Here is a 20318-nt window from a genome sequence, read left to right on the forward strand (position 1 = left end):
ACTAAATTTATTTAATGTTACTAGACAACCTTCTGATGACTTGGAGGAAGTGAATATGATCAACACTTTAGTTCAGGATCTAGTTCAGGATAATTGGGATGACACTTTATTGGATGATTCATTGGATGAATTTGATGAGATTCTCTTAAGTCAGTTAAATGACCAAACTAATGATCTAGAGGAAGCTCTCGATTACTTTAAATACTCTACGGATCCTGAAATTCAAGCCATAGTGCTAGGTCTTACGGAGAGTAGTGTTGACCCTAAGTTTGGGGGTAATGAACTAGAAGAAGCTCTTGAGTATTTTAAAGACTCCGAGGATCCGGAAATTCAAGCCATAGTTAGAGGTTTGTCTGAAAATATTGACTACCCTAAGTTTGGGGGTAATGATGGTCAAATATCCCTATTAAAAGTCCCTAACTTGGGACTCTAGCCTAGTATGCCTGAGGTATTACTTGAGAGAACGGGTGGCTCTACCTTCATGTTAAGTTATTTTCATCAATTTCAATTGTTTAATATCAGTATTACTTGATTCATCTTAACATCTCTCAAGTTAATCCGGTAACCAAACTAGCATTATTATTTTTAACAACTACGAGAAAATAAAGTTTATTATTTGATTACATAAAAATTGTGAATAGGTGAATATTATGAAACAGAAAAGCATATTTGAAGGGGTTGGTAGATAATTTATTTTCAAGAGTAATTTGTTGAATCATGAAATAACTATTTATTCATTCAAATTTACCATCTGGCACGAGAGTTTGAAGAAGAAGAAGCTCCTATAACTGGCACACCATAGCAAAAAAAGTATATGGTGTTTAAACACATAAATGGAAGAGGGTATGCTTTTTACATTTTAAAGAGATGTTAACAAAATCATGGAAACCAACTGGGATGTTGTGTATATCAGATCTCGGAGGTAAGATATGTATGATGAGATTTGAAAATCTATGTGATTTGGAAAATGTTCTACAAGGTACACCGTGGGATTTAAATAATGATTTAATGTTTCTTGGAATATGTGATGAAGATTTGCTTCCATAGGAGTATGAATTTCGATATCTAAGCTTCTGGGTTCAATTTCATGGTCCACCAATAAAGATTTTAAACATAAAAAAATTCAAGCCATGACAGAGAAGGTTGGAGAACCTCAAAAAATAGCATAGGAAGTCGCTTTTAATTGGAGAAAATATGTTAGAATATTAATCGAAATTGATATAAAAAACCCTTATTTAAAGAAAGAATAGTTAGTTTAACCATCTAGGGTTAGCCTAGTTGGCCAGGAGTCTGATTCTTAAGTAGGAGGTCAGCAGTCGAGTCTCCGCTCAAACATATATTGGAGATCTCGTGTAATTACTACTAACTTTACTATGGGGAAGGGGGCCGGGTTTGCTCAGTGGAGAATAGGCTCGGTGGCGATGCCGCTAGGGGCAGGACATGCCTATGCCTAGTTCAGGTATAGTTACACTTGCATCAAAAAAAAAAAAGAAAAAAAAAGAAAGGATAGTTACACTTTCATCAAAGAAGAAACATACTGCGAAATTTAGGTATGAGAAACTTCCCAGGTTATGTTCCCATTGTGGATTATTTGGACATCAAATGAAACAATGTCCAACGCTATCAAAAACTTTAGAAACAAATCTTCAAATGTCACCTGAAGAAATTTTAGAGAACATGAGAGACATGAAGCTTAGTAGCTGTCAAGGTGTTCGAATAATAAAGGAGACTGGGCACCGTGGGGTGGGTGAGGTGAACATAACCAGACAAAAATTGATAAATACTTGTTTGTACCCTCTATAATTAGTCGCAAAGCCCGCTTATTCCGAAGGTTCCAGAAGTTTCCAAAAATTTTGCTTCCAAGTTACTTGATAGACAAGTCAGTTCAACTATATAAATACATAGTACTTAGACCCTAAGGAAATAGGCTTTTGGAGATAATTCTAGGCTTTCGTAGAAAAACCATTGTATCAAATACATTAATTAAATCTCTCTCCCTACGGGGATTCGTCCGTGGATGTAGGCATAACTCGCCGAACCACATTAAATTTTTTGTCTCCTTTACTTATCTTTAATTTATTTTATAGTCATATTTCACATCATCATCAAATCAATCGTTTTTTGTGCCTGAAAGTAATTTTTGGTACAAAAATACTGCAAGGACATAAGAGGTAAACATGATAGGTGGGATATTTAAAGATGGGGTAGTGAACAATGATATCAAGGCAAACAACGAGGGTACCCTATAACAAAATGAAAGGTAAGAAAATAACATCTCAAATGTTAGGGATTCTCTTAAACCTAACGATCAACCCCAAGTCGATAATAATTTAAATTAACATTCTTCATGTGAGTTTTTTTCTTCAGCAATAGAAAATGCTTCAAGGAAGATTTGATTGGAGAGACAATCCAGAGAAAAGAAGAAGATATATGAAACTAATAAAAATGAGAAATTATTAGGAAAGAAATATACTTATTCTCCAATAGAAATCGACATTGAGAACCAAAAGGAAATATCAGTCTACTAAATCAAGTAACATGCCTGGTGGATGCCCTCAATCGGCCAGAAATTCAATGTTAGTTTACTGTCAGAATCATCCAGTGCTTGGAAACTCCTCAACAAGCGTTAGTATGTCAAGTTTAGTTGTCATATTTTAGTTCCAAAACTCGAAGTTTCTTGATTAGATTACTAAAGGCAACTTCGTTAGGTTAGACTAAGAACAATAGAAATGTTGAGACATGCACGTATTACTCTAAAGAACCTAAAGACTTGCTCAACGAACACTCATCCTTCCATTTGAGGTTAGTAACACAGACTTTCTATATACGTTTTTTTCACGTCGTTTAAATTGAAAACATAATATACGAAGTTTGTTTATATATCTCTAGTATTGGTAAATCGATTATTTCATTATGATTAAAGTGTTGAGAAAATATATGCTAGTTGTTTATATAACTTTAGTATATGGAGTTACGAAGTATAATTTATCTATTGGACTTCATAGGTTCGACATAACATTAAACGATTATTCGTTGCTATTTAGTGTGTTGAACTTTCGAGTTGATTCCTTACCTAAGAAACGATGTTTAACTTCATGAGTCTAAGGAAGTAGACTTACTTAACTTGCTTCATAGTTGAAAGGAATCAAAATATCTATTCTAGGACCGATCCTAAGGATATCTAGTTGGAGCGATTCCTTACCAAGGATCTCTACTAGGACGGTTCCCAAGGATCTCTATTGGGACCGATCCCATGGATCTCTAGTAGAACCGGTTCTTAGTTTAATCAAGCTTGTATTTTCGGTTTGTAAACTACTTTAGGGTTTGCATAGGATACGAAAAATGCATTTTGGTTAAAATGGAAATTTCACAAGATGTCGACATAATATATTTGAACATGTGCTAAAATCTTATTAATTTGAAGTATTTTCCTTGATACTCAAGGTGAGATCCCATAAACGAAATATCCTAAATATCTTTTTGATATTCGGATTTATATGCTTTCTATATCCTAGAGGATAAACATATCTCTTGTAGTTATTTTAGTAAAGTATACGTTACATACTAGTTAATATTGGTTGTTAACCAAGAGATATTTCGGTCCATATGTTCTGGAAGAGACCAAAACCGAAAATATACATTTATAAAATATTTTTAGGATTTTCGGATTTGGTAATTCCTTATTTTTCAAACATGCCTTACTTATTATAAACAGTGGAGCTTGTATTCTTACAAACTCATCCCTTTGACACGCTACTTGATTGTTAGTGCGGGGAAGCCCATTGGAGTATTTTTGTAATAGCTAGGTGAAATCTCTTATGTGAGCTTCATTTAAAGACTTCTGTGGGATCAAAGAAGCTCTAATAGTACTACTGGTAGAAAACTAAGAATCGTATTGTTATTTAGTTTTTGATTATTGATCTGATTGACTAACAATAAAGTTGAACCTTGATAGATCTAGTTTGTTTACTCCGCGATCCTTATTTTCTGGTATAAGGTCACTCGATTTAGTTCAAGGATCGATGATTTCAGATCTAATCTATTGATTCAAGATCTAAGATGAGACTTTTGATCATCCACTGTTAACAGACTCCATTCTGTGTGTGATATTTCATAAGTGGAATCAAGTTGTTAGTGCAGGTACCTTGAAGACTGAATATTGAAGATTAAAAGACTTATTTTTGGTATTTTTATCTTTGTGATAACTTCATGCACACTTGATTGACAGAGAACCGACAAGCTTGTTTATATCATATAGACTATTTAAGCTTGTTATATAGATCGACAATCGATCTTTGTGTTTCTATTTGTGATTAACTTTGATAGTTTTGTAAACTAAGATTGGTTATTTCGGTAATCTTGATCTTGGTTGATCTAACATAACAAATGAGTTTATATTGATTAAACGAAAGAACATTTGTACTCAAGTTATCTCTGATTAACTTGTTTGATCTAGGAGATTGGTAGAGAGGTTACTGAAATATTAGTCTTTTATAGTTTCAGATTACGACCCAAAGGAGTTGAGTGGTTAAAGTTTTCACAGCATGTGAAGCGACTTCAGATATGGGATTCTTTCTTGGGATTCACGTGCGTAGACAAGATTGGTTGTAGGCGCAAGGATATTAAAGGAACTGAGTAACTTGGAGTTAGTTTACTTGGTCTCAAGTATACGAAGTTGTAGTAGTCTTTGTGTAGCGACTTAATTCTGAGACTATTCAAAACTGGACTAGGTCCCAGGGGTTTTCTGCCTTGTAGTTTTCCTCATTAACAAAATCTTGTTGCGTGCCTTTACTTTACTTTTCGTATTATAATTGTTGTTATAGTTATAATTAAAGTAATAGCATTGTACGTTAATTAAACTTTTGGTTTGATCCCATAGATTTGTCCGACTTTGAACTTATGTTATATACCAAGTGTACATCATGTTCAAGTAATCTCCTTGACGGTACTTGTCTGCATTAGATTATGCAAGGTGTGTCTTGTATATGTTGATATTGAAAATATTGTGGTGTACTCCGTATCCTCATCATTTCATCTGGGTTTAGAGTCGGCTGTCAAGGAGAAGCTATTCGACATCATTATTGAATCTGATGCCCAACAACCGATCAAAATTCTAAACAGAGAAAGTGAAAATATCCCCTGCAGAATTAGAAACCAAGTATTTAATTTGAAGACGTCTTGAAAAACCGAATTCATGTAAATTCAAGTTTGTTAAGAAAAATGCGAACTCAGTGACTCACACCCTTGCTAATTTTGCAAGTATCAACAATTGCTATAGTTGGCGGACCTCTACTCTTCCCTCTTGTATTGTCACATGTGCATTGGAGATGCTCCCTCTTATATTGCCACCTCTGCATGATAGAGCGTAATTTCTAATCTTTTTGTTTTGGTTTTATGATTATTTTTTTCTGTGTATGTTTTCTTTTCTTTTTTCTCCGTATGTTTTGTTCTCTGCCTAGCTCGCGCACACAAAGGAAAAAAAAGAAGAAAAAAAAAAGTAATTCATTTCACCGGAAGATGGAAAATATTTTTGTAAGTACACTATACATTTTCTTCCGATTTTTAGCAGGCCAATACCTCATTTTCGAACTCTTCTTTGGCCCTCGAACTACACTCCATTCTGATTTCCTTCCGTGCCAATCGCAGTTCGGGATAAAAAATTATATCCTTAGCTGGATGCCACGTGGCATCAAGTGCATTTATGTGATCTCTTCGCACAGCTGCTCTGAGAAAGCCAACGAAAAAGCATGGCACTGGCTACTCATTTATCCGCTCCTCCAAGCAGCAAATCCTTTTTGAGATTCCATCGATCAATCTCGAAGCCTGAAATTTCCCCCACTCCGGTTTGCAGAATTGGAGGAAACATTTCTTCTACTCATCTAAGCTTCAGGTAGGTTAGATATTCTTAAAACTTAAAAAATTTCTGATTCCCATCTTTTGTTCTTTCCATGCTCTTCTGTTAGGGCTTCTTCCTTTTGTATAGACATCTAGGTTTGCTTTTGTTAGAAATTTAGTATTGAATTTTAGATATATCATACCCAATGTGACTGACATTGATTTTAGGGTTTTAAGTGCTCTACTTTCTCTTTGATTTTTCTCCTCAGAAATGAGGGGATATTTAAATTTTGTGTACTTTTGCTACATTACTGGTTCCTATTTCTTATGCATTAACGTCCTACCAAACTGTTCTTGTTCAGAGTTGACAATGTCACAAGATGGATGAAGAAGAGAAGAACTCCCATTTTATTTGCTCAACCATCTGAAGGAGGGGACATTGTGAAGGAAAAATCTGAAGGGAATGATACCAGTGGCAACAAAGGTCCTCCTATACTGACCATCTTGGCAGGTTTTCTAGTGCTTTTATTAGTCTTTTGGGTTCTAGGTTCTATTGCGACTTGGCTTATCAGTTTAATTGTGACCGTAGCACCATCTAAATAATATCCAGTGGATTCTTCGATTCCTGTGATCCATGTAGAAAATCTATTAGTAGGTTATGTAATTTGTGAAATAAATGAATCTTCTTTTACTTGGATTTCTTAGATTACTAGCATAAGGTATGTATGACAAAAGAGTTGCATCTTTCGCTTCAACGAATTCACTTTTTATAAAGTAGAGAATTTAGTCCCCTGACACTGTGCCCGACGTTCTAACATCTTGAGTCCCTCTTTGTCTTTCTAGTAATTCAACTTTCTCACCAACAAAACTCTTTAGTATCTGCGCTACCACAAGCAATTAACATACCCTTTCAATAATGTATCCTAAGAAGAAAAGGTATATCCGTTTATGATATGTCCCGTCAGTGCAGAACATGGCATCGAAGAGGGTCTTACACCTGAAACAGAACAAGTTTCGCTAGGAACATCAAACAAAATCCTTGAAGTCTTACTAGCACTGGTATGAAATGGAACCTGCAGTGCCAACTTGAGCTTCATCGGCTTTTGTAATACTGAAGCACTTGTGTTGTCATTTACTCATTTCAGTTTTCTTATCTCCTTGACTTCTTTTTTTCATTAGAATTTCATCTCAAAATGTTTATTAGGTTTGGTATTCCTTAATGATGTCCATATTTAATCATAATACAGATTTTCAGACCATATATAGAAGTAGTGTTACAAGAAAGGAACTCTCCTTAGAATTCTTTTTCCCATGAAAGCTATTAGCTTTCCCCTGAAATAATTTGAAAGAGTTGTTTAGAAGTCCAAGTCACTCCTGCAAGACTCTGTAGTGGAACCAAAATCTCTTCTCCAATTGTCATCAGTAGCATCCGACATTCTGTACAGACATAAAAAGTAGTGAGAAAATCTGATCAAGAGTCAAAAGAAAAATAGAACCTCCCAGGTTAGCACAGTAAGTAGAGAATTATCCACACAAAAGAAGCAGGCCGACCTGTAATTTTGGTGAAATTAAGTAGAGATGTGGAAGCAAGAACTTTGTGTTCAATACTCCCGTCATTCAACAGTATCTGTTTCAGCTGAGGGAGGAGGGCTGAAAATGCAGCGAGATGAAAGTCTATGTCTGGCAGTAAACCAAGTGCATGGCTCATCCACGTTACAGTGATCAGACATGTTCTCACCAGATACAAATTTTTAGACCCCAAACATTTGGAAATGATCTCCAGAAATGACTTGTTGCCATTGCCAAGTAGTAATGATGCCAAATTCTTCCACCAGTCTTCTGTTGTCTTTAGTTCGTCTTCTTCCTGAAATAAGTATTCATAGTAAGAAACTTTTTGACGGTTAAACACGTAATCACTGTTGCAGTTTCTCAATTTCTTGCAGTTTCCCAGGGTTCACAAAGTTGAGTTTTTAGGTGAACTTCAGAGTAATGGTTGAACCATTCCTCAAAATTTAGAACTTGTTCATTTAGAACCAACTCCTAAAACTGTTTCCATCCCAAACAAGTTCTACAGTGAAGTTCACCCCTGGTTATAATAGTGGTCAGACAAAATAATCATGTCTTCGAACTTGCAAAGGGAGCTGATACAAGAGATGAAGGTATATGCACTCAAAATTTAATGGACATACCAATGGTATAGTTTTCTCTTTTGAGAGACAATCTTCAACATTGCCAAGAGAGTTGGTTTTGGAGTCTTGATCGTAGAATCCTGCTTGCCTTAGGCACCAACTTTCTGTCAATAACTCTCCAGAAAGAGAGAATTTCCCACCTAAAATCAAAAGAGCTTTGCAACAGTTGTTTCGAATTTTTTCGTTCGTTAAGCTGCTCTTTAAAGCCACTGCAATACTATCAACAGCCTCCTCCCTGTATACGCTATGTTTTTGAGGTGCTACCTGAAACATATCAGATTATTTCTTGATATAGGTTCAAAGACTACATATTTGTCATATTTATTTTTTGAGAGCATACCATAAGATCTAAATGCAACAGAAGCACAGCAGCCAGAGGTTTTTGATCAGGCAAGCAGCACTGAAGGTACACAAGCAAAACATGCATGATGTTCATGGTTCCCTCTTTCTTCAAGCTACCGAGGAAAGCTGTTATCTCTGTTCTCCTGTAATTCGCAAATAAGGCAGCATAAAATTGAAGTAACAAACCTAGAACAAACCTCGAAGTTCAGGAAATTAGAGTCTATTTATTGTGAACTGAAAAGTGAAATTTGTTAACCTGTTTAGGCAAATCAGTTCAGTTAGCAGCAGCATTCCATTTGTTTTTGACCTAACTTGCTTGTTGTAAAGGAGCTCTGAAAGACACGCCTTGTTAAGGCTTTTAGCTAAGTAGTTTCTGCAACCTCCATCCGATTCAATACAACAAGATAGAAGTGCAGCAATGCGTGTTTTCTCGTCCAACTTTCCCAATTCAAATCATTGAGTCAGATATTGCAGACCTCCAAGAGATATCAGTTGTTTGACACTTGCACATCTGTCCTCTGCTGTTGAACAAAAGAGAAGTTGTTCTAATACCAGAATTGCTCTTTCATCTTTGGATCTAATTTCATGTGCTGACTGGTTTCCCTCAATTTGGCACGCAGAAGCCTGGAGATTCCTACGATGTTCTGATTTCCAGTGATCAATAGCACGTTTTAACACAAAGCTAGTGGTTGGCAAAGCATGACATTTTAAGGTCTGTCCTATCACTGGGCATGTTTTATGTCCTTGATCAAACCATTCTTTGATTGCTGTTCGATCAAAAGCTTGACCAGTCTCCAGGGTTACTGGCTCTTCAAACAACTCTCCAGTGAAAGGGCAGATAAAATCTTCAGGAATGCTGGAGAAGAAGGATTCTTCCCCAAAATATTCATCGTTTACATACTGCCCTGCACTGAGAAAATGTCAACACTAGCAGTCTTTCTGGATGGTTTTGGCAGCTATTGGAGTCGCCATTGCAAAAATAAATGCATAATAGTTGGCCAACACTAGAGATATGTATTCCTAAGCTTTTATTTTTCTCACCTTCTAAGCAGGAATTCATGTTGCCTATCTGCATTCAAAGAGGGAAAAATATAAAGAAAACAATGTCAGAACTTCGAATTAAGTAGTTGAGAACAAAAGGAGGACTTAATACTTTCATACACATTCGTGAGAATCATTCATTGGCATGTCCTTGCAAGTAGTGGAATCATTAAAGCTCTCAGTCTGCTGCTGTTGGAAGACAGATGCCGCCAGCTTCTTGAGGATAAGTTCACTCACCTTTTTATGTGGAAGTCTTTGTCTTATTGAGGTAATACTTACTTCATCCTCTGGATCTTTTTCCCTTGGAGCACTCGTTCTGTGGGATCTTTGAAGTTTAGCAATAGCTGGTAATAGTCCTTCGTCTTCCGCCTACAGTTTATTCTTTTAATCAGAGAAAACCACTGCCGATCCACAAAGATTTGAGAAAATCACCCCTAAACTATAAGAAAAGTAAACTAGTTTTACTATGTACCTGACTTGTCGTATCTGCATCTGTGACCTTAGCAGGAAGTTCTTCAACAAGCTGGTTGCTATACTTTTCGTGTTCAGGAGAATATAATGTTTCAGTTCCATCTTTATCCGCAACAACTTCCACGACTGTCAAGCAGCTTTTGAAGCTCTCTTGCTCTTCTCTATCTTCCGCTTCAAATTCACCTTCCATTTTGTTTGAAAAGCCAAACACAGATTCATATAATCTTTTGCTAACCATAGGCTGAGATGACACAGAACTTACTGGACTACCCAGTTGTGATGAACTTCCATGTGAACCTCCTCCTGAAACTCCACGAACAGAAGTCGAAGGAATTTGAATACAGGGAAATGGTGGGGGCTCAATTTTTCCTGTAAGCCAATCCGTATAGTAAGTTGCCAACTGGTAAGTACCAGAATCTAGTGTTTCGTTATACACTTTTCGAAGTTGTTTTTTTTTTCTTCTCAGCACTCGAAGTATCAGCTAAAGATCTCTCTTCTTTGTGATCCAAATGATAATCTAGATTTCATCTTCGACTTTCTGCTTTTGAATCCCTCTTCTGAAAGTAGATCTTCCAGAGAAGGCGACGACATTTGTCTTCCTCCCACACTTACAATTTCTGGACAATAACAAAATAAAAAAACCAAGTCAGAATTTTACAATTTTCAATCTTGAACAAGTTACAAGTTATTAATCAAAAAAACTTTCCACATACCCCTAATTAAGCTTACACATTACTATATGTAGATTAATGAAGCTTTGAGTTCTAGGAAAGTAAAAAACCCGGACCATTCCAAGTGGACATTGTTTATCTGATAAACAAGTTGGAATTTCTTCTATTTTGAAAGAGCAGATAAAACAAACTTCCGTTGGATTTTCAGTGAATGGAGAACTACAAGAGAACAAGAACAAGATGCCTTAACAAAGTAGAGAGTGTGACAAAACAGAAGCTGACAAGTGAGCGTGGGATCTGCAGGGCGAATCAAGCTTATAGACTGTCTTTCAGTTGGTTATTTTTGTTGTTACGTTATCTTGCAGGCCATCACCTGTTTCAACTGCCGTCTTCACTAATCAGTTTAACTAGTCTTTCTTTCAGTTTTAAATACCTTAAGTAAGATAACCACTGTAATATATTTAGACGGCAAACTACTGTAACTAATGTCTGGTGTTGCCAAATGCAAACTCAACGTCAGTTTGATGATCTGGCAATGCATTTCAGAGACAACTAGCGTCATTCTTTCTTTATCATGCTTTCCCACCGCCTGGATTGGTTTGGGCATGCAGTTGACCTCACGAAAATGATGGTCGTCATCGCAGTCATTTTTAGATGGTTTCCACAAAGGGCTTATAAATGCCGAAGTGAAGCACTTTAGGAACTTCAAAGGTTCTTGCCTTGTGAGACCATGCCTGTGCAATGTGGAGATCTTAATTGCAGTTTTCCTGGCGGTACTAGATGGAATACATAACAATTTTCTAGGATAGAAAGGGGGGAAATAATAAGCAAGCGTGACATGGATGACCGCCTCAAACTAAATCATGAATTTTCAATTTTTAAGCTTTGCGTTGTTCAGACTCGAGCATTAATCACAATGTCATTATTCAACTTATCTAGAACTACTGCATCTTCTGCAAATTACACTTTCAGACTTTCCTCCCTCTAGCTCAATACCAGAACATTTATAATTTTAATATAGAAAAATGAAAAGAAACGAATAAAAACGAGAAGTTTATATGAATAAACTCAATCAGAAATCTGCCCTTGAGTTTTACAGGAGCTTTCTTCAATTGATGCAGTAAACTTACGCCTTTTTTCAGAAGTAGCTGTGATTACTGGCATCCACAAATCAGCTGTGCTACTAAGAAGCGTTTGTACCTGGGGATCTTCCGCTATAGCGGAAGTTATCATCTCATCTACATCATCTAACTTTGCTGATAGCTTGTCTAGTTCTTTAGCAATCTCCAACTGCAAAACAAAAAATTCCAACATGGAAACAAAATTAGCAGTCAGGGATTTTTATACCCTAAACAATATAGTCATTCCCAAACAGAATTGATCAGAACATAAACCTCAAGAATACCTCATCCATAGTTCCTGCAGGCTTTTTTGGAACTTTGGTAACCTCTAACCCAAGTGCTTCAATTTTTGTGCGTAGCTCAACTTCTTCTTGATTGGTAAGGGACTCCACCTACACCATCATACTAAATATTAAGAGAATTATCGTGGAAACCAGGTGTGTGATAAAAAAACATGGTTCATAGAATCGAAGATGCGGGCATGACACTGATGACTAGCTTGACACCCATGTATGTGAGCATGCAGAAATGCTGACAGTTTCCCAGTACTTAATTTTGTATTAATTCATGAAAAGGTATGGAGGGTCTTGGCCTACCCTGCCTCTTGTGCAGAAATGCTTTGATATTGGAAAAATGCTGGTTTATCAGTCTAGGAAGTGAAGAGAAACTGTCATTAATAATTTCCATCAATTTGGAAGCCGCATCGGTTGCGGTTTACAAAGGAAAGGAACCAAAAGGAGGGGATATGGACTCCGTTTAGAATTCATGAAAGATAGTTTTGGACGGAAAATAGAAACTCCATCCACGTTTGCGGCGTCACATTAAACTTTTAGTCTTTATACTGCAGATGTCCCTGCAAACAATACTTTGCGAGATATTTCTCATCTTATGCGAGAGGTCATAGAAAGGATAACGATGCAAAAATATAGCAAAACTTGTGCGAAATCTTATTTATTCGAACATTTCTAACCACGAACAAAAAACGAAGCATTCCCATAAGCAAAAGCTGCATAAATTTGGTCACTGATTAATGCATAGTCAGATATTCTTGGCTCTAATATAAGACATTTAAAGGACTGAACTAATGTGGACTTCAAGTATCTTCATGCATTTCATAACCACAACTAAACTATTTCTTGCACTGGAATACGCTAAAACAGTTGGAGCGTAAAAGTAGACATTGGTTGGAAAAGACCAGTTCAATTTCAATCATTATTTGTCTCAGATTAACACAGAGAAAGTAAAACAAATAGAAATTGGGAGTTAATCCACAGAGACTTCTCCATCTCCATCAGTTGGAATAAGTAAAAGCACCCTCCAACAAGCAGAAGTTAACCGATAAGAAACAAAAATGAAAACTGGGAAACATTTCATAATTTTCTCTACCACTCCTATAAATCAACTTCAGTAATTGAAAAACTGAAGGGAAGGGCAAAAGTACGAATAAGAAGCCGGTAAAACCCTTGCCAGAAGTTTACATGTAGAAGTAGACATTTAAATGGAAAAATTGAAAATCCATCTATACGCTTCAAATTTTGGAAAATGCAGATCACAGATTTATCAAAAACAACAAAACAAATCATCTTTGATCTAGCCGAAGAATCAGCAATTGTCGGAGCTGTGAAAATATGTCCTAATTGTTGTGTATTGGAATATTCATCAGAACAATTTACAAGGATTAATCATACAGTTTATTTCATTATAGAAATTCATTGTTCAAAATAGTGCAGGAAAAGAAGAATAACAGTAAAATGGAAAGTGTGATATCGGTAGTACCTGTTGAAGAAGATGGGAGAGAAGCTGAAAGAGCCGAGCATCTGAATTTCCCTCGCCAGGCATTAGGGGTGTAAATTTTGCCCGGAAGCCCGAGGCCCAGTACCGTCCGACCTGTCCCATGAGAGCCCATGGGTGACCGTGGCCCTTTACAGGCTGGCCCGACCTAGCCCATTTAAATAAGAGGGCGGGCACAGGCCACAATTCAAATTTTCTTGCCCGGCCCAATACCCTCCCTATTATCCCGTCAATGCTACCCGCCATATTAGCCCGCCAGTGTTATCCATATACCTAGCCTAAGTGACTGTTCTCATTTGTTTTATCCTAGAATATACTTGGTACATATACTTAATACAGTCAACCCTCATAGTTTTCATATGTATTTCTTAACTTTTATTCCATTGGAGTCTAATTTTATTAACCATATAGAGAAAATATTGAGCAAAATCTAAGGCAGTTTCCTTTTCTGATGATTCAATTCAGGAAAAATTATAGGAAGTTTGGTTTATCTTATTCCCATCTCAATTCTCGTATTTGGTTATTAATTTTAAATAAAACTTGTGTATTATTACTACTTTCTTTTTATTTTTAACAATATATATGCATAATATATATATTTGTTTGTAATATTCAAGGCCCTCCCGGCCCTACCCGCCCGAGCCCAAATTACAAAACAGGCTTGGGTACGCCATGGGTACTAACCGTAGATAAATAACCTTGCCCGCCCGGCCCTTTTAATTTCATGGATAAGAGATGTTCCGGCCCGCCCTATACCGTCCCATTTAATAAATAGGTCGGGCTGCCCGGCCCGACCCAATTTACACCCCTACCAGACATGCTAATGATTTGTTTGGTCTTTCTCTCTCTATCTCCTCCGATATGTATAACTCGGGTCAAAGTGCGTTAATGGATCCAGATTATATCCTCGTTAGAGCTGCACATGGCCGGGTCAGTTCTGGTCTTAGAATTTGAAACCAACACCGCCCGACCAATCTTCAGGTCGGGTTTTAAACCGTTTCAAGTCAGTCGGGTTTGGGTTTTGTGAACACAGAAATAACGATGATGATTTCGTGTCCACAAACAATATTCTCAATATAACCAAAGCTCAATAAATGACGGAATATAAATAAAACTATGATGAGGGAGACTCAGAGTCTTTGGGCTCGTCCTCGTCATTCATCGCAATGAAAACTGCGATGAACATAAATGGTGCATGGCAGTTAAATACGAAGAGTAAAGTGCAGAAAGTAAATGAGACAATGATTTAAGTGGTTCAACACTAAGGCCTACGTCCACGGGGGTTGGTGTTTCACTATGCATTAAAGGTTACAAAGATAGTCGAATGACTTTGAGTGAGGAACGAAATTAGGAGGGAAACAATACTCATACTTACTCTTACAATTTCTCTCTCCTGCAATCTCTCTCCTCTCACTAAAAAATGGTCGACCCCTCTTCCTTAGTGGGTTGGGGTATTTATAGACTGCTCCTGTGGGTCTCTTTCTTCGAGTACAGCTGTCCTTATCGTCTTGGTTACTGCGTCGTCCCGATGTTATCTTCGTTCTGACCCAGCGTCTTCCAACAACATTATGTAGGAACGAAGATGAACCTTCTTCTTCTCCACAAGGCGTTTGACATGTACCCTATGTCTAGGGTGTTTAATGCGGGTGGTTGGGGCAGTCTGCATGCGTCAGACAGATGTCTGATGCCCCTGTCACATCCTTGTCTACGGGACTCACCTCAGTGATACATGTGTATCTTCCTTTCCCTGGGAACTAGTGATTCTCAAGACGAATTGAGGATAAAATCCTATATTAGGAAGGATTCCTTGTTTAGGATAAATTCCTAGTTTAGGAAGGAGTATTGTTTTGAGCAGTATTCTTAGTTTAGGTAATATACTTAGAAAAGGAATTAGTCCTACAAAAGGAGATAGATTCCTAAGAGGTTTGGGAAACCAAACCAAGCCTATAAATATGGATGTTTAGCTCATAACTAAACACATCTAGTTAGTGTGTTCTTGATATAGACGCACCTAGAGAAGAAAGGTTTACACAGAAAACCTAGAGAAGTTTGTGAGACAATTATTCATTGTAAAAGCAAGCTTAGCAAAACAGTTTAGGGTTAACTACTGTTTAGAGAGATTGTGAGCGTAACAAAGAGAGAATTGTAATAGTTTTCTTGTTCATAATCTAGAGAAGATAATTTCTTCAAATCTGGTTTCTAGTGTGTTATGTTTTCTAGTTTTCGTCTATTATTATTTTGAATTCCGCCTCTATAATAATAGTCACCAAGGTACAGAGATCAAAACGTATCAAGACGAATTAAGGATAAAATCCTATATTAGTAAGGATTCCTTGTTTAGGATAAGTTCCTAATTTAGGAAGGAGTATTGTTTTGAGCAGTATTCTTAGTTTAGGTAATATACCTAAAAAAAGAATCAGTCCTACAAAAGGAAATAGATTCCTAAGAGGTTTGGGAAACCAAACCAAGCCTATAAATAGGGATGTTTAGCTCATAATTAAACACATCTAGAGAGTGAGGTTTGACACCTAGAAAAGGAGGTTGAACACACAGAATACTAGGTACAGAAAACCTAGAGAAAGCTTGGAACAATACTTGTGCAAGCTTAGCAAACAATTTAAGGTTAATCCACTGTTAGAGAAGATTGTGAGCGTAACAAAGAGAGAATTGTAATCGTTTTCTTGTTCATAATCTAGAGAAGATATTTTCTTCGAAATTACTACTTGTGTTCTGTTTTTTCAGTTTCTCGTCTATTATTATTCTGAATTCCGCCTTTATAGTAATAAATTTTTTTACTCGCCTTCATCGTCGTTACCACCACCTTCTCCTCCATCGCTGCAGATTCAGGAACACCATCTTCGCCATCACCTCCTATACTTCCACCAAATCCACCACCACCACTAAACGACATCAACGAGAAACTAACTTCTGTAATTAAATTCATTAGAACACCAAATTTAATTTCGATAACATCAGATTTGGATTGAATAACCTAAAGTCGATGATAATAGTTAGTTCTTAAAGATATTTTTGCATCAATGTAGGAAGAGACAATTAAAATCATCATTAGAATTTGATGATGGTGGTGGTGGAGGAAGATACCAGATCTATAATGAAGGTGGTGGAGGCGGCGATGAAGGAGATGAAGCAACGTTTGATTGATTCATGGAGAGCTGGATTTAGTTTCTATCGAGAAAATTCAGGGAAGAAAATGGGTTTGCTGCCATTGATTTACAGACGCGGAAGGAAGAATCGATGATTCTGTGAGTATGAATGATGTTAGGGTTTTGTTTGAGTTTAATTTCACAGAGATCTTGTTCATGTTCAAACCAAGAAACAATCAGATGAAGGAGAAATGTGAGAGATGATGAATTTGAGTTTTGTACTCGAATTGGAGATATTCAGAATGAGATTTTTAATGTTTCTGAAGATGAATTAGGGTATGAAGGTTTGCTGCTGATAGGATTGTTTGCTGCCGATGAAATGATGGTGTTGTTGGTAACTCATGAGTTGTGAGAAGCTGAAGCTGGGATTTTGTTGGGATGGTGGTGGTGGATTTTGTTGTAGTAGTGAGGGTGGTGGTGGTGGTGGTGATTACAACATTGGTTTTGTATCAACTCATGTTGTTGATGCCTTTTTCAGCGGATCAACTACCGTTGTTGATCCCATTTATGGGATCAACTCCTGTTGTTGACAACATTTTTTATGGGATCAACTACTGACTCCTATTGTTTGATGTGGTGATGGATGATGTTATAGTGGAGATGATGGTAGTGGTGGTTGTGAAGGTGATGGTGGTGGCTTTTGTTGGGATGGTGGATTCAACAATGAAGATTGACTTATTTTGCAACTATTTTTGGCTTCAGGAGAAGATTTGGGAACTACTACATTGGGGATTATGTATGTATCAGGTACTGAAATCACCAACAATGCATGATATTGATAATTTATGGGATCTGATCAACTACTGTTGTTGACACCACTTATGGGATCAACTCTTGTTGTTGACACCGTTTTATGGGATCAACTCCTGTTGTTGATACCATTTGTTTTTATGAATGTTATTTTTGTGTTTCTTAAGGATATGTCAGTTTGCAGGTTCCAGGTTTATTGTTTTTTACAGGAAACATACTTATATAAATATGTTGATCTCATTTTTTGTGGATCAACTTCCATTGTTGATCCCACTTAAAAGTATCAACTTTTGTTGTTGACCCATTCACTGGGATCAACTTTGATTGTTGACACAATAAAAGAACTGGAATATGTATTAGTAAATTTATTTTTGAATTTTATTTTTTGGATCAACTTCGGTTGTTGACGCCAAATTTTGACGACGGTGGTGGTGGCGGCGAAAACAACCGCTGCGGCAACAACGGCGGCAGCAGCGGTGACATCAATGATAATGGTGGTGGTGAAATATTAGTGGTGGTGGATTGGTGGTGGTGGCGGTGCTGGTGGATTGGCGGTGGTGGTAGTGGCTGTGAAATAAGAAAAAAATTTGTTAATGGATAAGGATAAGGTTTGTAAATGAAAATAATTATAAGTGAGGGTATTAATGTAATCTATATTTTAATGGATAAGGTTTTTAAATGATGAGGGTATTTTTATTGTTGTATATGGGTATATTTATTGGGTGTCAAAACTAAGGGTATTTAATTAATATACCCTTTGTCTTAACCATGTTCATCTTAACACTTCTAGATCAAATGATGATCAAATGAGTCTAATTGTGTTACTCATACAGTTGTTCAATTGTTTATATTCTCATAGAAATATATAAGACACAATTGAAGCAAAATCGGATTGATTCAAAAGATTCAGTTCATGGACATTTTAGCCATGGTTTGCAAAGATTTCATTCCTTAATATAAAAATATATTTATTCATGAGTATGAAATCATACTTTGCCGATTTTAGAACTTGAACCACTTAAGTTTGCAAACGGGTACGTAAACTTAAGTCCCGGACATTGACCTTAAACCAACAGTTTGCAAACGGGTACGCAAACGTTGGCTACGGACCAAACTCAGTTGAAACCGTTTGCGAACGGGTACGCAAACTTAACTTCAGTCCTGAATTCTATCAAAATAGTTCGCACACTTAGTACACATACCGTAATGTATCCAAACATGGGTTAATTGTTCTAAAATCCCATTTCAATCGTTGAAACATTCTTAGAAAACGACAATAGCTGTCTCACACAAACTATTAGCTTATAAGAAATTTTCAAGTAATATCGAATGATCAATACAGAACATTCCGAGTCTACATCAAATGACTGTCTCACACAAATCATGTAAGATGTTACAAAGCGATTTTCACATGATCATCTTTTGACTTTCATCAAGAATAATGATGAACGTAGTTAAAGCAAAAATCTTTCCAACACATATTTCGAGAAAGATATGAGCGAGTTAAACTCAGCTCGAAATATCAAATGTGTATAATGTAAAGTCTATATAGTTATACGACTTAGTCCCAATAGGAGATAGGATAGAATAAACTTCTGAGTAATAGATGAGTTCAAGTCTCCATATACCTTTTGTTGATGAAGTTCATCCAAGCTCCCCTCAGTAGATCTTCGTCTTCAATCGATGAACGTCGTGAAGTCTAAAGCCCAACTACACATTCTAACATAATCCGAGACATAGCTATAAGTAGACTAGAAATCAAGACTTATAGTTTTGACAACTAAACTTGAAAAACAAGCTTGAGATAGCAACACTTGCGAGTTCGAACGAGCAGTGCTCTAACAATCCCCCCCCCCCCCTTGTCAATTTTAGTGACAAAACTATCAATGCACATGGATTACAAAATAATTAAACTTTATAGATTCTCATCCAAATGCTTGATTTCCTTGGTTCTTCAACATTCCTTGAATTCTTCGTCATTCCAAGTACTCCAGTGATTATGTACGTGTTCAACTCATCATCATAGTTGTTGATGATTCGTAGCCATAACAATACGATGTTCTCAAATATTGTTATACAGTGTCATAGTATTATTACACAACATGAAAGTTCATTATATCACAACTTTGACAATAATACTACGGTGATATGTATCACTCCCCCTTAGTCAATACTTCATCTCACAATGAAAACCACTCCCCCTTACATAATGATCTGTAAACCATATGTATGTAGTGTGAACTACAAAATAATTCTCCCCCTTTTATCAATATAAATTGGCAAAGATACGAAAATTAGTGGGATTATAATGAAATCCTCAAGGAGATACTTCATGACTAAAAGAGAACATATCAACTTTGTTTCGATGATTTAACATAGTCGAAACTTAGTGTATTCACCAAGGAGTTAATAAAGATACATTATAACTCCAACAATATTCCACATCCGTACTCCCCATAAAGATTTGGCAATTAAGCACAAGTTCAACTAAGAACTCCCCCCCATAAAATGTCATTCCCGAAAGAACAACACGAGCGACCTTACTTTTACAAGAAAAGAAGGATTTCTTTGGACATTAACAAATCACATGAAACATGAATTTGTATCCAGTAAACTCGAATAAATTAACCACGAGAGAACCTTAATGATTAATTTAATCGGAAACGCTCAACATGAGAAAACTTACGGAGCCATACAGTACTTTCACATAGAAGTGGATCAGGGAAAGATCAATACTGCGGAATATACAAAAGTTCATTTTATCTTTTATCAATATTTTCATAATGATATAATAGACTTAACTTTTGACATATATGGGACAATCAAAGTTCACGGATGTAAACACACATATCCCATATCATTTTTTCAATATATAAAACCAATAAAGATTAATACTGCAAAATCATCTTCCAAATAACTTAGAGTTTAAATAAATAAATCTAA

General features: G+C 36.5%; 4 protein-coding genes across 4 annotated transcripts; 1 reads left to right on the forward strand and 3 right to left on the reverse strand.

Annotated features, from left to right (window-relative positions):
• The first annotated feature begins 5711 nt into the window (after nucleotides 1-5711).
• LOC113313704 lies at nucleotides 5712-6591 on the forward strand. The gene is made up of 2 exons (XM_026562501.1): nucleotides 5712-5890; nucleotides 6198-6591. Exons 1-2 carry the CDS (start codon nucleotides 5748-5750, stop codon nucleotides 6436-6438), a joined length of 384 nt encoding a protein of 127 aa, XP_026418286.1. The 5' UTR covers nucleotides 5712-5747; the 3' UTR covers nucleotides 6439-6591.
• A 474-nt stretch (nucleotides 6592-7065) lies between these two features.
• On the reverse strand, nucleotides 7066-8719 carry LOC113314323 (putative E3 ubiquitin-protein ligase LIN-1). Its single transcript, XM_026563116.1, has 5 exons — nucleotides 8623-8719; nucleotides 8365-8509; nucleotides 8025-8288; nucleotides 7387-7699; nucleotides 7066-7272 (listed from the first exon to the last, which is right to left on the reverse strand). The coding sequence occupies exons 1-5, from the start codon at nucleotides 8655-8657 to the stop codon at nucleotides 7157-7159; spliced, it is 873 nt and encodes a 290-aa protein (XP_026418901.1). The 5' UTR covers nucleotides 8658-8719; the 3' UTR covers nucleotides 7066-7156.
• A 100-nt stretch (nucleotides 8720-8819) lies between these two features.
• Nucleotides 8820-10068, reverse strand: LOC113312878 (putative E3 ubiquitin-protein ligase LIN). Its single transcript, XM_026561611.1, has 4 exons — nucleotides 9880-10068; nucleotides 9528-9776; nucleotides 9408-9435; nucleotides 8820-9271 (listed from the first exon to the last, which is right to left on the reverse strand). Exons 1-4 carry the CDS (start codon nucleotides 10066-10068, stop codon nucleotides 8820-8822), a joined length of 918 nt encoding a protein of 305 aa, XP_026417396.1.
• Nucleotides 10069-11394: 1326 nt separating this feature from the next.
• LOC113312879 lies at nucleotides 11395-16372 on the reverse strand. The gene is made up of 4 exons (XM_026561612.1): nucleotides 16283-16372; nucleotides 13447-13557; nucleotides 11955-12062; nucleotides 11395-11839 (listed from the first exon to the last, which is right to left on the reverse strand). Exons 1-4 carry the CDS (start codon nucleotides 16370-16372, stop codon nucleotides 11618-11620), a joined length of 531 nt encoding a protein of 176 aa, XP_026417397.1. The 3' UTR covers nucleotides 11395-11617.
• Between the last annotated feature and the right edge of the window lie 3946 nt (nucleotides 16373-20318).

This window comes from Papaver somniferum, chromosome 9 (assembly GCF_003573695.1).
Source record: "Papaver somniferum cultivar HN1 chromosome 9, ASM357369v1, whole genome shotgun sequence".
NCBI lineage: Eukaryota > Viridiplantae > Streptophyta > Magnoliopsida > Ranunculales > Papaveraceae > Papaver > Papaver somniferum.

Coding starts and splice junctions, on each gene's coding strand:
- LOC113312878 (XM_026561611.1), bottom strand. CDS start 10,068: ATGGAAGGTGAATTTGAAGCGGAAGATAGAGAAGAGCAAGAGAGCTTC. Junction 9,777..9,879: donor ATGCAGATACGACAAGTCAG/GTACATAGTAAA, acceptor AATAAACTGTAG/GCGGAAGACGAAGGACTATT. Junction 9,272..9,407: donor CATGAATTCCTGCTTAGAAG/GTGAGAAAAATA, acceptor TTCTCAGTGCAG/GGCAGTATGTAAACGATGAA.
- LOC113312879 (XM_026561612.1), bottom strand. CDS start 16,372: ATGTCGTTTAGTGGTGGTGGTGGATTTGGTGGAAGTATAGGAGGTGAT. Junction 13,558..16,282: donor CTGCAGCGATGGAGGAGAAG/GTGGTGGTAACG, acceptor CTCATGGGACAG/GTCGGACGGTACTGGGCCTC. Junction 11,840..11,954: donor CTGCAGGAACTATGGATGAG/GTATTCTTGAGG, acceptor TTTGTTTTGCAG/TTGGAGATTGCTAAAGAACT.
- LOC113314323 (XM_026563116.1), bottom strand. CDS start 8,657: ATGCTGCTGCTAACTGAACTGATTTGCCTAAACAG. Junction 8,289..8,364: donor TGTTGCATTTAGATCTTATG/GTATGCTCTCAA, acceptor GATATGTTTCAG/GTAGCACCTCAAAAACATAG. Junction 7,273..7,386: donor TAATTTCACCAAAATTACAG/GTCGGCCTGCTT, acceptor ATGTCTGTACAG/AATGTCGGATGCTACTGATG.
- LOC113313704 (XM_026562501.1), top strand. CDS start 5,748: ATGGCACTGGCTACTCATTTATCCGCTCCTCCAAGCAGCAAATCCTTT. Junction 5,891..6,197: donor TCTACTCATCTAAGCTTCAG/GTAGGTTAGATA, acceptor GTTCTTGTTCAG/AGTTGACAATGTCACAAGAT.